Genomic DNA, 17,983 nt, shown 5'->3' with positions numbered 1-17,983 from the left:
ACACTTTTGAACTAAAATTATTTGTTTTTGCATCGTCGCTTTCCAAGAGCCGTAATTTTTTTATTTTTCCATCAATGTAGTGATTTTTTGGGCTTGTTTTCTGCGGGACAAGACGTAGTTTTGGTTGGTACTGTTTTGGGGTGCATGGGACTTATTGATTCATTTTTATTATGACCTTTTTGAGGGGCAATGGAAAAAAATAGCAATTTCGCCATTGTTTTTTGCGTTTTTTTTTTACGGTGTTCACCTTGCGGTTTAAATGACATATTAACTTTATTAATGGAGTCATTACGGTCGCGGCAATACCATATATGTGTACTTTTTTTTTTTTTTTTACACTTTTACTAAATAAAACCACTTTTTATGGAAAAAAATGGATTTATTTTTTTACTGTAACTTTTATTATTAATCTTTATTTCACATTTATTATTTATTTCACTAGTCCCACTAGGGGACTTTACTGTGCGATCTTCAGATCGCTGATATAAACATCGCTCGTATACCAGAGCATTATTGCCTGTCAGTGTAAATCTGACAGGCATTCTGTTAGGACGTGCCTCCTGCGCATCCTAACAGGCATATGTCCAGGGCAGACCTGGGGGCTTTTATCAAGCCCCCGGCTGCCATGACACCCCTTTGGAGACCCGCGATGGCATTCGCGGGCCGCCGATGGGTGACAGAGGGAGCTCACTCCCTTTGTAAACAAAGTTAAATGCCGCGGTCGCTATTGACGGCGGCATTTAACGGGTTAAACGGCCGCGATCTAAGTAAAGTTCGATCGCGGGCGTTGGAGCAGGAGCTCAGCTGTCATCAGACAGCAGAGCCCCGGCACCAGCCTGCACGGGAGACCCGTGCAGGACTTAGACTAGGCGAACGTTAAAAGGCGTCAGCCTAGCCTAAGGCCCCTTAGTGACCGACGTAAAAAGGCGTATTGGTGGTCACTAAGGGGTTAAGTGGTTTCAATGGCATTTTTTACATGTATTTTAGGTAGTATTTTATACATGTGTATTAGGTGGCATTTTTTACATGTGTATTAGGTGGCATTTTTTATTTAGCGTCATTTTGTACAGGTATTTTTCTCCATACCAAGAGCATGCTGCATTTTGTAAATAAAACACTGACCCCAAAAAAACGCTACAAAAATACCACAAACTAAATCTATGTATGTAGACTTTATCATATTTTATTATAGACTTTAAAGTAACATCTGGCCACAGGGGTTTTGGACAAAAAAACGCACATAAAAGCAGCAAAAACATTAAAGAAAATGCGAGTAGACACTGTGTGTAAATTTAGCCCAATAAGTAAAACGTGAGAACAATGCAGCCAAAAACTGAATTACAAGACCAATGCAGTTACTTTATATATGACCATATTGCGACGGCACATACAAAACTATATGGAATCATGGGAAAACTAAATGCAACTGATGGAAACAGATACATTCAAACAGAAGTAGGGATATTCCAATATGACTTATGCAACTGTATTACAACACTGTACAACCTCCGAGTTTTACATAGCCGTTTTACAGGATCCATAGAAGTATATGGGTCCTACTTTACCTCTGTATGCCTCAGATATAACACAAAGGAAAGCAGAGGGTTATTTTTTGGGGGGATTCCAGATGAAAAAATCATGTAGCATGTTCCATCGGATGCCATATTATGGAGAATTGCTAGCATTGCCGTAGTATGAAGGTGCAGGGACTCCATATAGGCTCCGTTCACATGGCTCTGCATGATACCTAAGTGTAAGTCCACAAATAGTCCACAAATTTTTTCCACCATGAATTTAATCAGAAATCCACAGGAAATTTGTGACATGTTAATTCACCATTTGGCTGCATTTATGATCTGCAGCCCGTCGATGATGTCACCAGAAAAATAAACTGGTGCTTGACTTTGGAGTTTGAGCTGACGCCTCCCTTAATGTTATACTAGTAATTTACTAACTCGTAAATTACATGGCACAAATTGATTGGTTGAATAATGCTCATACAATATAGTAGGACCATAGACATTTAGACTCAGGTCCTTTGTTAAGTATAGTGTTGTTTACAGGCTAGGAGTGGTGATAGATATTATCTGGCTGTTCTGCAGCCATTGGTCAGGTTATACTGCAGCGCTGTTAGGAATGGGCGTAATTATGCTAATGGCAGGGGGTTATATAGGCATGCCCCCGCCCTTGCTCCTCTCATCATGAGGAGAAATCACGATGAGGAGTTCCCTCCTACGGTTTCAGTTTGTGTCAGTCAGGGCTTCGTTCCGATGGAAAGCTCAGACGGAACGTCGGAACGGAGCCCTGACCCAGATGTGAACAAAGCCTTAGTTGTGATATTTTCTGTTTAAACATTTTATATTTAAATAAATAACTGTGGCCGATCCCAAGTCAACCCACAATTAAAAGATATTCTGTCTCCGGTCTCTTATTATTTACGTTAAATACCTGGCCTGGACATGTACAAGTTATCATATTTAGTCAGTCGACACAACCTGATGAATTTACAGGATTCTTCTTGTCCAATAAGATGATATAAGAAACATAAATAAATGTATATTCAGAGTATTTATTTCTGCTTCTTGTTGATTTCTGTTTTTTCCCACAGGCCATGTTTAATAAATGGAAACCTATGTGGGTGACACTGCTGGAGGATGGAATAGAAGTCTACAAGAAGAAAAGTGACAACAGCCCAAAGGGAATGATACCACTAAAAGGAGCAGTTATCACAAATCACTGTCAGGAGTTCAGTAAACGGATGGTGAGTGCTGTTTTGATGATTATTACACTATTCTCTGTATATTCATCGTGTCTCATATACTGACTGGATGACTGGCAAAAGCCTAGAAGAATAAGAGAATTATAAAACTCTCCTGACACACACTACCTTTCTCTTACATCTGTGACTGCTGTATGAAGAGTCATCTGTATTACTATGAAATGCAGCTTCATGCAGCCTTCCTCTGACTACTGCTTGTGAAAGGTTTCTTCCTGTCAGCACTCACCAGCAGGAAGCAGGGGAGAGCAGTGTGAAGCTGCATCTCATAGGAAAACACTGGACTCTGCACGCAGCCCTCTCAAATAGTAGAGGAAGGGTGTGAGAGTAAGGAGCGTTTAATATAACTCTGCATCTAATCATTGTAGGGATACAACTACTATGTCGCTGCACTCTTGCTCCCTTAGATAGCGCATAAATGCATAAAATCAGATTGTTTGGAGCAATCCCACTTAATAAAACCAAGATGTATTATTTTGATTAAACAATTTTTTTTTAATAATGATGGTAATATGTGTCATAAAAATAATTTTGTTTCTTGCCTTAGTTTGTGTTTAAGCTTACCACTGCTAAACAGCAGGGTCACTATTTCCAAGCATCTCACCATGAGGAGCGTGACGCTTGGGTTAAGGACCTAAAAAGAGCATCAAAATGCATTGAAGATGGTCAGAAGTTTGCTCGGAAATCCACCAGAAAATCAATAAGATTACCTGACACAATTAACTTAGGGTAAGTGTACAATCTTTACAGTTGAATATTTTGGTTTGGTACTATCAAGCACATGACCTGAATCTTTCAGACTATATAGTTACAAACTAAACAGAGCTCCTCATTATGTTAGGCTCTACTTACATTGCGTTTGTAGTGTAGGCTGGACATATAGGTTGGGAAATACTCCCAGCGTATTCGTCTGACGGAAGCCTGCAATGTATACCTCTCTATGGCACACAGTAGCATGCGTCGCCCTTTTACTCCCATTATTAAAAAAAATATATACCACACAGTATACATTATATTGCAGAATGCCTCTGTATAAAACAGCGTAGTTGATTACACTATTCAATACCGTTAAAAAAACAGCCAAAGTCTCTTTTGCCATACACCACATCAATGGGGCCTTGCGGACATGCTCAGCATTATATGTATGAAGTATTTCTCAGCGCAAACGTCCAACATACACTGCAGTGTGAATAGAACCTTAAATACCCACCCAGGTTTATATGCCCATCATGTGAGGTTCCATATCGCTTGGGGGTTTCTTACCTTTCATGTCTAAAAAATAAAAAATATATTTTTCTGTGAACCAGGTACTGAGAACCAGTTATCCGGGCATGAGGTCTCAAGAATATGGCACTTGACACTTGAAGTCAAGTGTTTTTTATGGGCTAATTTTTATTTTATTTTTTACAAAAATATTCTTGGGATCGACTCATATATATACACCTTTCAATACTGTGTGGCAAACTTGTCTCGTACAAAGCACACCTTATTCTACACTGAGCTAGTAGAATAAAGGAGCAGGTAGACTACGGGTTCGTATAGCGTGCACACCGATTTCCGGGTTACAGCGGTGGTTAGCTAGTGAGTAATGGGACAGATTTACTTATGTGTTTGTGCCTAGAATGTTTTGGAAAATGTGTGCATTTTGGCGCACACATTTCTTTATAGAACTGATGTTTGCCCCTCTCTTGACGCTTACAAATAAATAAATCTATTTTAAAGGGGCGTGGCTTAAAATGCGCCAAAGATCTGGCACAAAATAAGCCAAGTCAAATGTGGTATAAGGAGGAGAAAAGTGTCTACCAAGTCTAGCTAGATACACCAAATTTATCATACATCATGCACCACTGTGATAAATTTGGTGCATCTTCTGACTGCCTGGTCTAAGATTACATTGTTTAAACAGCTTAGTAAATCTGCCCCAATATGTACATATTCTGAATAAGGATCTTACCACCTATATAGTGGTTATATAAATTAGGAGTTGTTAAACTTGGTGACAGATTACATGTAACATAATTTAATTCTGTAATTTTAAGCCGACATGTTGTGGAGGGATGTTTTTGTGACTGAACATGAGACCTTCCCTTTCTAAACCATGTTGGGTAATATTAAGGGTGCAGAAACGCATTCTGAAGTTGACATTTGCAGAAAGTAATGTTTCAGAGAGTGATAAAGATCCAGCCTTCTATTTGCAGGGAGTTATATATCTCCATGAAAGATACAGATCAAGGAATCAAAGATCTTAAGCTGGAGAAAGACAATAAAGTGTTTAATCATTGTTTTACAGGTACGTATAGTGTATATCGTGACTCCATGTACTCTGCAACAGGGGTACACCTTTAATCAGTGTCGGACTGGCCCACCGGTCTGGTCATAAATGCAGCCAGTTACTGCTGCTGGTGAGGGCACTTCCCCAGTCCAGACTCCGCCCACCAGCAATGTGCTGGTCCCCTGTAACTAAACGTTCAACAAACTTCTGACATGTCATAATGACATGTCAGAAGTTTTGATTGGTGAGACCACCACTGAGTGCTAAAATGAAGCGTGTGAGTGCTAAGCCACTTAGTTTCTGTTCGGCTTTTCCGGAAATCAATGTAGTGGAGTACGGGCTCAGTAGAAACTCTATCAGCCGTACACCACTACATCGCCTTTATGGAAAAAGCCCAACAGAAACGAAGCGGCTGAGTGCTCACACGAGCACTTCTGCCGCTTTGTTTTAGTGATTGGTGGGGGACTCACGACTTTAGTGCTCGGACCCCCGCCAATCAAAACTTCTGACCTGTCACTATGACATGTCAGAAGTTTGTTTAGCGTTTAGTAAACCTTTAAACCACTTCCTTCTCCTATCTCTATACCGCTTTTTTTAATATCCTTATCTTTAACTCCTTTACCCAATACATAGCTCAGCACTTTTCCCTTTATTAACATCTTTCTATTCACTCCCCAAACTATATTGCTTTTCTGACATAAATCAAGAGAAAAAAATGCAGCTAAGTAGACCCATTGTAATTCATAAAAATATATATTACAGCAAAAAGAATATATTGTGTGACGTATTTATTTCCAGGACTCACCACTATTTTCTGAAAGGAGTTGTCTGAAGTAGTTTTTTTATTTTCATAAAGATGTTGCTTGAAGGTAATAAAAATTGGAGTTGCGCCACAATTGGTACATTCCTTCTCCATCCCCCTCTCTACACTGTAAGGAAAATGTTTCCATACAGCAGCCATGTGTTCTGTATACGTGGCCATGATGCGTTACACAGCGGCAGGCCTATTGGAGGAAGTGTCAATGTGATTACGTGATGTGGCTGCTGTACAGAAACACTAACTTACAATGTAGGGGGTGAGACAATCTGGACAATCTCTCTAAAGGCTATTTACACCTTTGAAATAATTTTTATTTTTTATAAAAATGTCTATCAGTGTGATTGGTGCAACTTTCTAAATAATATTTATTAAAACATTTTACTTTTTGAGATACAGCTGCTTTGTATCCAGTATACAGAGCAGCTGTATGTAGCGCTGAGACCTGAAACGGGACTGACGGGTTTAGTGTCAGCGGGTCCACCTGTCATCGATCACATCTATGTTATGTACTTACATGTAATCGGTAACAGCTTGATTCTGCGTGTCAGAGACATGAAGGACCCGCTGACGTTAAACCCATGAGTCCCGCGGACCTGATGGGTACAGGATTCAGGGTAAGATACAGCTGCTCTGTATACAGGATACAAAGCAGCTGTATCTCAAAAAGTACAAATAATTTTTAAGAAAAACTGACACGCAAGATCCACCTCTAATACTGTCAGAGACACAGGACCCGCTGATACTAAACCCTTCAGTCCCGCTGACCTGACGGATTCGGGTCTTAGCGCCCGATACAGCAGCTCTGGATACAGGATACAAAGCAGCTGTATCTCAAAAAGTAAAAATTATTTTTAATAAAAAGTATTTTGACAGTTGCACCAATCAAAGTGATAGACATTTTTATTAAAAATAAAAAAAAAAGGCCCCAAAGGTCAATTTATGAACGTTTTCTTGACTGGAACTATGAAAACAGAAATATGAATAAATAACCATGAATAAATAACATTGACATTATGTATTATATTTTAACGGATCTTAAATGCAGCAATCATTATAGACACCAACGTACACAACAACACACCAACACGTCAGACACCACTGACAAACAACATTAACACATAGACCAGGAGAAGTCCATGGAGCTACAACAAGCTTTTGCCGGCCATTTGCCCCCACCATTTTACCCACAGCCGTAAACCCGGCTCAGAGGCACCAATAGTCCCAGCAGATGCCACAAGGTCATCGCCACTGACTCCTAAGGGATAGTACCCTAAGGAACCCCGCACCATCAAGCCAGACAGTGTACGTTCCATTCTTAAATTTTGGGGGATACATACCCGCGATGCAATCCCCAGACCACTTTTTCAGCCAACTGCAAGGACTTTCCCCACCACAGCGAACAGGCCTTGACCCCCTCAAGCCTGAGAGTCATGCCACACCAAAACAATCTGTTCTATACCATCTTGCAGCCCCAAACATCATAAATCCATGCCGACGCCATTCTGGTGCACTCTATCCTCACACACATTACCATGTAGCCCTAGTCTACATGCTATGGGTGCTACTATTTCAAATACCTGTCTCTGCCCCTCAATTGGTTCCATGCCCAATATTGAATCAATTTGCTGATCACATGACCAGGACATGTTTTTATTCATTGGAAGTGAACAATGAAGGTTCCTATTGAATGACAACAAGCAGAGATCTTGGAAACCATGAGAAATTGATACAGAGAATATGTTAGAAAATTATCTAACTTTCCATTATACAAAGCATCACCATTGTTTGCTGAAACTTTATTAGACATTTAAATATTGTTTGTTCAGACATAAATTTGTTTGATCCACATTATATATAACTTGGAATGTGTCTTTTTTTTTTATTCCAAACATGCAGCATTTCTAGACCTTTTTATTGACACAAAACAGTGAAATTGGTTTTACTGTGTTTATATCTACCACCTCATTACAGGTACTTGTGTAATCGATTGGCTAGAAGCAAGTAAATCAGTCAGAAACCGCCAAGAGGGACTTGTCTTGGCCTCTGCATTACTCAATGAAGGTCACCTTCAGCCTGCAGGAGATGTGTCAAAAAATGCTGCTGAAGGCTTGGCAGAAACAACGTTTCTTGATAGTACTGATGCCTTATATTACTTTGTAAGTAATTACAAGTCAGATTTTCTTAATATATAACAGTGATGTGACTTCCTGTGCCTAAAACATTTCAAGAGGTTGTTTCAACAAATGAAGTCACCTCGACGATCGTCCGATCACTGCAGGTCTGGCTAGTGAAGGGCTTGCCAATGCAGGGTAAATGTAGTATTACATGGCACAAATTCAAATGAATAGAGGAGCATATAATACATTTTTGTTTTGTTCCTGCTGCTCTGGCATTGTGATGGTTCCTGCCTCATGGATTATAATGTTAAATATGAGCTTATTTAAACCCTTCATTTTCTCTTGTGCATTTACTTCACGTGTACTTAAGTATTTTTGGGCCTATTTGGGTTTTTCCATTCTGACACTTGCCCGTTCGAGATAGTTATTTTACTTATCATTCTCGTATCTCAGCAGTGCAGTATTATGCACTTTTGCTTTTTTCTCATGGGACTGTGAACCACCACATGTGTGTTATTGTAATTGACTGCCAGTCACACTTTTTATAGCATGCAGCAGTAACACTTTTGTGGTTTTAACTGTCGGTGTAAGAGTCTTGGTTTGTCCTTTTTGTTTGAAACAAACATGTAATTGTGAAGTAATATTGATATACCATTATGTGCTTTGTATATTTTATACATTAAAAAAGAAAATTGCATTTATTGGATTGTGTTGCCCTATATGATTGTAGGTAGAATAACTTTTAGGGATATATAAGAATGGGACCTTTGTTATTAGACCATGACTGGGCCAGGACCTGCTCTCTCTTGGTGGCTCTCCGCTCTAGCTGATAGAGGGGCTAACAACATACCTCCTAACTATCCTGTTTTTTTGCGGTATTATCCCGCAATCGAGCTGCAACGTAGACCGGGCATATGAAATTTGCATTAAAGTGGGCATTCATGAGTTGTTTTCTAGGTTTTCCCCGGCAGATCGAGGGCAGGGCTTAAAAGTGTCCCACGAATGGGGATGCAAAAGTTGGAAGGTGTGCGTAACAAGCAGACAACCCAAATGGATAGGGATTGTTTTCTTATGGCAAACCCATTAGTCGTATCATTCTTTAGACACCTTGAAAATACTACATTATCATTTCAAAAACAGTTACTATGCGGGCAGGACTCAAAATCTCTAATACTATATTGTATATGTTAATATAATTGAGAGACTGGCATTCTATATTTATATTAGTACAACAGTTCAAATCAGTTACCGTGATCTTGTGGCGGGTAACTTGCACATATAGATATATATATATATATATGTATATATATATACATATACACATATACATATATATATATATATATATATATATATATATATATATATATATATATGAAGTATATGCCAATATTGTGTTGTTTACCATCTCTGAAAATGCATTAAAAGACAGCATTAATTTCAGCAATGAATGCTGTATATCTCATTCAACTATATCTGAACAGTATGATATATAAAAATTATAAGCTTATTACGGAAATCTAATTTCATACCTAGGTGTAGACATATGGCCATTGCCATCAGTCTTGGCAGCTTTCAATGTACTAGTGACTTACTGGCATTGCTCTTACTGGCATGTTACTAACACTATACAGTATCTAGCACTTAAGATCGGCAATTCATCAGTAATGTGATGCTGAGTAACATGTGGGAATAAGAATAACATTATTCACTATGACATGATCATCTTTCAAAGTATAAAAATTGAAACCTGACTCAATAGATATTCTTAGTATGTTCTGTGGTTTTCTCTATGCAGCCCGATAGTGGATTTTTCTGTGAAGAAAACTCAAGTGATGATGATGCAATTGTCAAAGAGCAATTTCGAGGAATTATTGTGAAGCAAGGATGTTTATTGAAACAGGTCAGTATATTTTTGCTGTACATATAATATGGAAAAGCAGAAAATATATCCGTCATTACAGCCTTTGGGTAACACCAGCCTAGTCTCTAGTTTATCAGTAATTATTTAGGTAGGCCCTTTGCTATTTCAGTCTGACAGTGCTCATGTCAACAATGGTTTCAAGAATTTGGTGACTGGTCCTGACCTCAACCCCTTCAAAGACCTTTGGGCTGAATTTGAATGTAAATGGCGAGCCAGGCTCCAGCTTCCAACATAAGTGACCTACCTCAAGAATTATTTTATGGCTTTATGGATACAAATCCTCTCAATAATCTAAAATAATGTGGAAATACTTCCCAGAAGAGTAGAGACTGTTATAGCAGTAAAGGAGCAACCAACTCCATTATTGGTGATGGTTTTAATCTGACCTGTCCGAGAGTCCGCATACTTTTGGTCATATGTTGTATGTAAAAAAAATACTTAAAATCGTCCGCTCATAGGTCACCCTCCTTCTCTCCACTGATTTCTTTTAGCATGAATCAGCGCCAGAAAGAAAGATATGTTTGGCAGCAACGAATAATCATGAACTTTGCAAAAGACTTGCCTACTCTGCTTGGAGTTCGGGGAGTCTCACGTTTTTTGGAATGCTTCCAGACAGTCCCAAAGCATTGACAATTATGTCTTAAAGTGTCTCACTGACATGTTTGATTAGTGAAACACCTCCAATTTCTCAACCTGAGGAATGACTGTATAATAATACTATGATTTCCCAACATGTTGAAAAAAAAAACCATGTATGATTATTGAGAAATTCTTGTCATATGGAGCGTTCATATTGCTGCTGCTTCTGTGTTCAATGGTGTATTGGGGAGGGGGATGTACACTTCAGCCATCAGATGCGCTAAATATAATACACTAACATAGTCAAACAATTCTTAGCTTCTTTCATAACTAAAGGAACTATGGCTCTCCTGACTGATGCTCCAATGATCTATAAGATCTCTCTGTGCATAGAGGGACTTGGTAGCTTTGTGGATGGAGATATGTCTTACCATTCATCTTTACTGATGAGGCATTAGCCTATTTATGAAAGGTGTAGGAGTCATCTTAATCACATATGGATTCTATAAAGCTTCACATCTAAACATGCACTTAGGAGTTATAGGGTGTTCAAAGGTAGCAGTCGCATCTGGACTGGCACCTGAGGAGTCCTAAAGGAGACACCACTATTACAAATGACACATGGGAGGTGGGGGTCCAGTTACGGAGTATGCATTGGGACCCAGGATTTTAAGTTATTCCTATATTCTAATTACTGCTATTGTATAACTAATCTAATACATAAAAAAATAATCTAATAATATTGGTAGATTACAGCAGAAAAATAATCTAGACTGGAGGAAATAATATGTAGAATAAGCAAATAATTTTGTGTACATTTTACACATTGAGGATTGTTCTTGCATTTTTATAGACATCATTGAGTATTCTTTCTTCTAGTAGTTTTCTTATATTCCGTGGCATATCTCGGATATCTGCCGAGGATGTACCAGTGGATCCCCACATGGATCAGCCCCTTTGTAATTCAATGGGGTTTACCCATGACTTTTCCATGCGTAATCCACACAAATTTTGAACATGCTGTTCTTATACATACAACATAAATAATCAAATTAAATTGGTGGATTACGGTAGAAGGAAAAGCTAGACTGGAGATGATAATACACAGCGTAAGCAATTAATTTCTGTGTACATTTTTACACATTGAGCAATGGTAATGCTTTTCTCTGGACATCATTGTGTTTACTTTCTGCTAGCAGTTTTCTAAAATTCAGAATGTGGTTTTGCTAATACAATAATGACTAATTATGGTTTCACAGATATTGATAAACATACAGATTTTCCTGAGTGGGAGGTGCGGACCCTCCACTGTCACACACAGATTCACTTCCTCTTTCTGTGACATTTTGAAAGATTTTTCTGCCGTGTTCTTTTTATAGAAAGACGCTAACAGTGCTAAATCTATTATTAAACAGTGACATTTCTTTTAATAATGATCCCAAACATACCCTGACAAATGTAAACTACAGGACCCAACAGAGACGGACAAAAATAGCGCAGAACCCTGTGCAAAAATAATATGTGTGCTCCTTTGCTCTTTACAGGAATAAGTGCTCACCACCTTTGGGGCACTCAGCAGATCACTTACCAGAGACTTCTAAGAGAATAGAGGGGAGTCCCCTATTCAGGACCCTTATCTTTTAGTTAGAGCATATACTGCCTAAAAAGAATATCTCTTGCTCTGGAGGTGAAGCTGGAAAGGAATTGAACACTTGTTGCTGGATTTTGAATTACAGCTGATGGTATTTGTTTCCACCTTCACACCTGTACTTAAAGACGTTTTCCAGGAGATTAAAAAATTAGTCTGACCATAGAAAATGTGCTAAAATAAAAAATATAGCCAATACTCGACTGTTAAATCTTCCACCGCTCCAGCGCCGATGCTCCATCTTTGTTTACTTGTCCTGCATTGATGCCTGTTGGTTCAATGAAGGTTAATTCCTTTAACTTTTTGTTTTTTGGCAAATGAGTGCCGCTATTGCTTTCTGAAATCAGTTATTTATGCTAAATAGAACATGAGTCATATTTGTTTAGTGGGGTTAATCCAAAGATCTACTTTATGTTACTTTATGCTTATGCTACTTTATGGAACAGTACATATGGTTTTGGTTATGCCATTTCCAAAAATTATGTGATGCCAGTACAATCAATATCCGCTACTGAACATTTTAACTGTATATTTCTTAAACGTTCTGCACTCACAGGGGCACAGAAGGAAAAACTGGAAAGTAAGGAAATTTGTCCTCAGAGAAGACCCTGCCTACCTGCACTACTATGATCCAGCCTCAGTAAGAAAATGTTTGGGCTTTAGTCTTTATTTTTATTTCATATTCAGTAATAAGGTTAATCTTCAAAATCATAAAACAAAACATCTGAATCCCAATTTACCTGACAAGGCTCAGTTCGCATCGTTATTACTGTACGTCTGACTTGCACGGTTTGAAATTAAAATACAGTGTCGAAATGTGTGCCTAAGTGTGTACTGTACGTTGCTTTCTATGGACATGACGTGTGCCCTAATAGTGTAGTTTGTGCATACGTTTTGTGTGTTTACGTCCTATCCTTTTTTTTCCAAAGTCCTGAAAATCATAGGCTACTACGCTTTTCAGTACTTTTCCAAAACGTATGCCACACGTACACATTTTTATTTGTATTGAAGTCAATGGCGACATATGGATGATTTTAAACTCTACATTTGCCTACGGCAAACATACGTTTTGGAAACTATATAAGGGAAATGACACCGATTATGTGATAAAACAGTGCCTCCCCCTGCCAAGCCCCTCAGTACTGGCACCAGAAAACACTGAAGCCAATCCCTACTTCTGCCTTTAGATTTTGACTTTACAAATCTTTATTGATTTGGATCAAGAACAAAACAATTATAATTTTTTAACGAGTAAGAATGGACACAAACGTATAAAAACATATACAACGTATACCACAAAAAACGTAAGCTTATGTTGCAAATGCATACGTATTTGTAGCTTTTTAAATGTATATGTCGGCGCATACTACAAGCATGTGCACACAACGAGATGTAAACTGACCCTAATTTCTACAAAACTTCACAGAAACACCCATTTTGGGGAACATTTGCATGAGCTCTGCCCACAAAAAAATAGGACAGCTGAGAGGTATTGTATGCCGAATTACATAGTATATGATCAAATCTGATCTAATATTGAGCTGCTAAAATTAAACAAAAACACCAACCTGTATGCACACTCATACAGGTAAAGCTGTCAATCAATGGGTGAGACCGCCCACTGGACTCTTGAACCCAAAGCGAGCAGGGACTAAAATGAATAAATTACAGATTATCCGGAATCTTTTTTCTCAAAACTATATATCAATCTTTTCAGCTTCTCCTGCTCTATACCATGCTGCCCACATGTCATACTTCATGCTAGGTTCCCTTTAATAAAATCCACTAGATGAAAATATAGCATCTGTCTTCTGCGGTTAAATAAAACACATGCAATGAGAGAGGAAGCAGTGTTCTGATAATAACTCCATATCTCTTTATATGTATAACTGCCTATACTAGCTTAGTGAAAATGTATACCAAAATTTGGGGTGTGGGGCACAGTTTGGGACTATCCTGCACCTCACTCTTTTTCTCTTGAGGATTCTGAGCCTGAATTATGTATCATATTGATGAATTGACATTCTAAAGGAAATCCACCCAACACTGAGTTACTCATTAATCCATAGTTTGTTATTATACGGCTGGTTAAATCTATGTATGGACTAAGCCACATGATCAGAGACAATATTGGTCACACAAACTCGGGGCTACAAAGAGCAGAGGGGGCACCATATTACAAAGCAACAATGCTTCAACCCCCCACCCCCTCCCCTTGCTGGTGATGCTTCATGCCAACACATCCTACAACCTCTGGCTATTACCCCATCACTTATTTGTTAGTATTGCTGTGATTGTGGAGATGTGAAGCTTTGTGCAGAACAATATAGGTGTAGGAAAGGGACTAGGCTGAGCTGTGTATGCCTGTCTCATGGACCCCATAGAAACTGCCTCGATGATACATCTGCCCTGGCATACAAGTGGCACCATTTTATATATACATCTCTAGTGTACATGGTTGCATTGAACATAAAATTCTTAGCACAATCTTTAAAAGCATATTTGTGTAACATACATTTTCCAATGACCAATGTCATTTTTTTCGACAGGGAGATGAAGACCCTCTGGGATCTATACATTTGCGAGGCTGTGTTGTGACGGCTGTTGAAGAAGGTAAGTGGCATATGAGGAATGTGTGATATCAGTTAATGGAATAAAGCTATGATATATGAAATGCGTATGCACTTTACAGTCCCATTTCAGTGGATAGGAGGTTCTAACCACAGATTCTAAAAACAGATTTGGAGATCCAAAGATCTCCGTGGCTGAGCACCATGTCGTTATGGCATCTTCTGACATGCCTCTAACTTTTTCTGCTGACCATTTTAACTGTTAGCTGTTTGGGTCAGGGAACTTTAAATGAATTTGTGCATTTGAACAATGTACTGATATTATGTCCTTATTTTTTATTTTACTGTTTGTTGGAATTTCACAAAACATTGTGCACTTTGTAGCACATTACAACCAGGAAAGTACTAGCAATTGACAACAGTTATGCCCAAAACTTATAAATAATCAGATACAATGGGGCATATTTATCAATTCGATTGCAAAGTGGCGGGGGACTATGACAGGTAAAACCCAGTTGTAGCAAAGTATTTGTTCCGCATCAATCAATATGTCATTCTCCATGTTGAAGAAAACACTGCACACAGCGTTCAATGTGCCAGTCACCCAGCTGTGATCTGGCACAGATATAAAGAGCCTTGACAGAGTAGAGGTATATTCACCAGCAGCAGATTTGTTGCAGAAAGTTCTGCCACTGAAAATGAGTTTCATACATCTGAATGTAGTTGTTTCTGCAGCATGTGATTGGATTTTTGCAAGCCCCATTCAAAAGAAAGGGACAGTCACTGAAATTTCTGCAACAAATCTGCTGTGTGTGAATATACAATAGGACTTTGGAGATCAATTATCTTTTTTGGTTTTGACTGAAACGCGTGAATACACTTTAACGCCTCATGCACGCGACCGTATACGCCGGCCGAGTCCCGACAGTGGTCCAAGGAAAGATAGAGCATGTCCCACGCAGCCATTAACAATGAATCTTAAAGGCTGTGGGGTTTTGCAGATGAAATTGCGGTTTACCTTCAAAACTGTGCAGCCAATAAGAATTTAATTGAAAGCCTAGCCCACCGCAGGGGGCCGTTGTTTGCAGATGCCGCTACGTTGGACCGTACCCTAATTGTTACAATTATTTAATCAGAGTCCATTTATCAGTAAAGTTATACCATACATAGTAGATTTCCTTCCCAATAAGAAATATGACCTTTGCTGATTTAAATGATATGATGTGTCCTATTATCTGCTAATTTGGATAACACAATTGCTTTTTCCAGCGAAGAAACAAGACGTAGAGGGAAATCTTTTTGAAATCATCACAGCATCTGAAGTACATTACTTCCTGCAGGCTGCATCAGCGGAGGAGCGGAAAGAGTGGATTAAAGCCATTCAGGCTGTCGCCAAAATCGGAAAATAAGAGGGAAACCACATTCTTATTTCATCTACTAGAATAACTGTATATCATCACATTTGTTGAGAAAGGTTTTCAATGTCATTAATGAGGGATAATAAATTAATAAAACATTTATTTCAAGTATTTTAAAAAAATAACCAAAAAAAAAAAACTTAAGTACGAGCCGTCTAATACATGATTTTGGTCTATTTTGAACCTCTGTTGTAGAAAAACACCATAATAAATTCTCTGCCAATGCTGTTCATGTGATGGCTTGGAAAATAGCAACTTATATATACTTATATTTAGACATACAGAATATATCAAATAAAGTTTACCCAAGCTAACATAGTACTACATTATTGGGCTGCACTTAGACCAAGATTTCCTTATGAAAACATTGTACACGTATAGATGAGAGGTTTGTTTATGAAACCCATAAAAAAAAAGTCTACAACTCTAGTATCGTGCAATACCAGTATTGGAGCATTTCCCTAAAGACTCCCTACTGACTGGATATCCGCAAGGAGAATCAGTACCTTCCGAGGACCTTATACCTTAGTATTTAGATAAACCTTACATTTAGATGTGTTCTCATTTAAAGAGTCTCTGTCACTAGTTTAGTCATGCCCAATCTAATATCTAGTCTAATAGGCGCTGTCACACTGATAATGCTAGAGAAAACTGTGTCCCAAAAAGTTTATTATTTTAGAAGTTGTGAGCTTTTTTCTAAATATGAAAATGAGGCTATACTAGACAAGTGGGTGTCAACACCAGCGATTCTCCTGAGGTGGCGCTACCTCACAGCCTCTGACGCTGTCCTATCTGATGAAGCTGCTTCACACAGTGTGAGAGACTGAGGCTGGAGGGAATCACTTAAAACAGCCATATCTCCGGCTCTGGACCACATAGAACAGTGGTTCTGATCTTTCATATGGCACCAGGCATTGCAGTTCTAGCTGTGAAACAACCAAAGATATCACCAGTTGAAAACGCAGTCGGGAATAGAAGCTGTATACGCTGAAGCTGAATACAGAAAACATTACACCGCCCAGAGTGAAAAGAGTAACCTCCTATTTGGTAAGTATAGCCAAATTAGCATATTTAGAAAAATGCTCACAACTTTGCAAATAATAAAAGTTTTTGAAAAAAATACTCTTGTAGTTATCAGCAGCAACGCGTTTATTAGATTAGTTAGGAGATAGGGAATTAATAAACTAGTGACAGATCCTCTTTAAGTGAATCGCATTGTCCAGTATGCAATATCTATACAGTAATTTTACTGAAGCCATTTTTATTTCCTCTATGTCTGAAATACTGACATCTGTCACTGAATCACAGATAAAATTATTATTTTATTTCCCTTGAATTGAATCAGCTAACAGCATGCTTCCTGTCCATATGGTGTGGGCTCCTTGATAAGCTGTATACCCACTGAAAGATAATTTTTGGAGACGTTACAGAAAATAGAGGCTTTGTAACATTTTTTTTAGCACCTTCCGCCATGGAAAAAAAACAATTCCATGTTGTTTAATTTAATTACGCTGAACAGTTAAAGAAATCTGCAGGCTCCCCCTCACTGAGTATATTCCTATAAACATCCACCACAATAAACCAATATATCATGCAAAAGCTATCAAATTATGTATTGAACACATTATAAAGAAGTGTAAGTCCTCTTGCACACGGCCGTAACTGTGTGCACGGTCCGTGATTACGGCACAGACAGGCAGTGGAGTCTCATCCGCGGTCTGTCCACAATCACGGACCCTGCACACACAAGATGTGCATTCATTTCAATGAGCCCGGACCGCAATTGCGGACGCATAATAACATGTCATTTTTATTTTTGCGATCCGGACTCCGGGCAATGCACACACCGTAGAAACCAC

The 17,983-nt window shown here is 38.6% G+C and overlaps 1 protein-coding gene across 1 annotated transcript in view; it reads left to right on the top strand.

Moving 5' to 3' along the window:
* PLEK (pleckstrin) overlaps window positions 1–16,506 on the top strand; it is a 40,688-nt gene extending 24,182 nt beyond the window's left edge. Inside the window, exons 2-9 of the mRNA XM_075864540.1 lie at window positions 2,609–2,761; window positions 3,324–3,505; window positions 4,975–5,066; window positions 7,840–8,024; window positions 9,784–9,888; window positions 12,693–12,776; window positions 14,686–14,749; window positions 15,976–16,506. Coding sequence (XP_075720655.1) covers window positions 2,609–2,761; window positions 3,324–3,505; window positions 4,975–5,066; window positions 7,840–8,024; window positions 9,784–9,888; window positions 12,693–12,776; window positions 14,686–14,749; window positions 15,976–16,115 — 1,005 coding nt within the window. The 3' untranslated portion in view covers window positions 16,116–16,506. The remainder of the gene's footprint in view (window positions 1–2,608; window positions 2,762–3,323; window positions 3,506–4,974; window positions 5,067–7,839; window positions 8,025–9,783; window positions 9,889–12,692; window positions 12,777–14,685; window positions 14,750–15,975) is intronic.
* Window positions 16,507–17,983: the final 1,477 nt, after the last annotated feature.

This window comes from Rhinoderma darwinii, chromosome 4 (genome assembly GCF_050947455.1).
Source record: "Rhinoderma darwinii isolate aRhiDar2 chromosome 4, aRhiDar2.hap1, whole genome shotgun sequence".
Classification (NCBI taxonomy): domain Eukaryota; kingdom Metazoa; phylum Chordata; class Amphibia; order Anura; family Rhinodermatidae; genus Rhinoderma; species Rhinoderma darwinii.
This window is presented reverse-complemented; position numbering and strand designations above follow the sequence as displayed.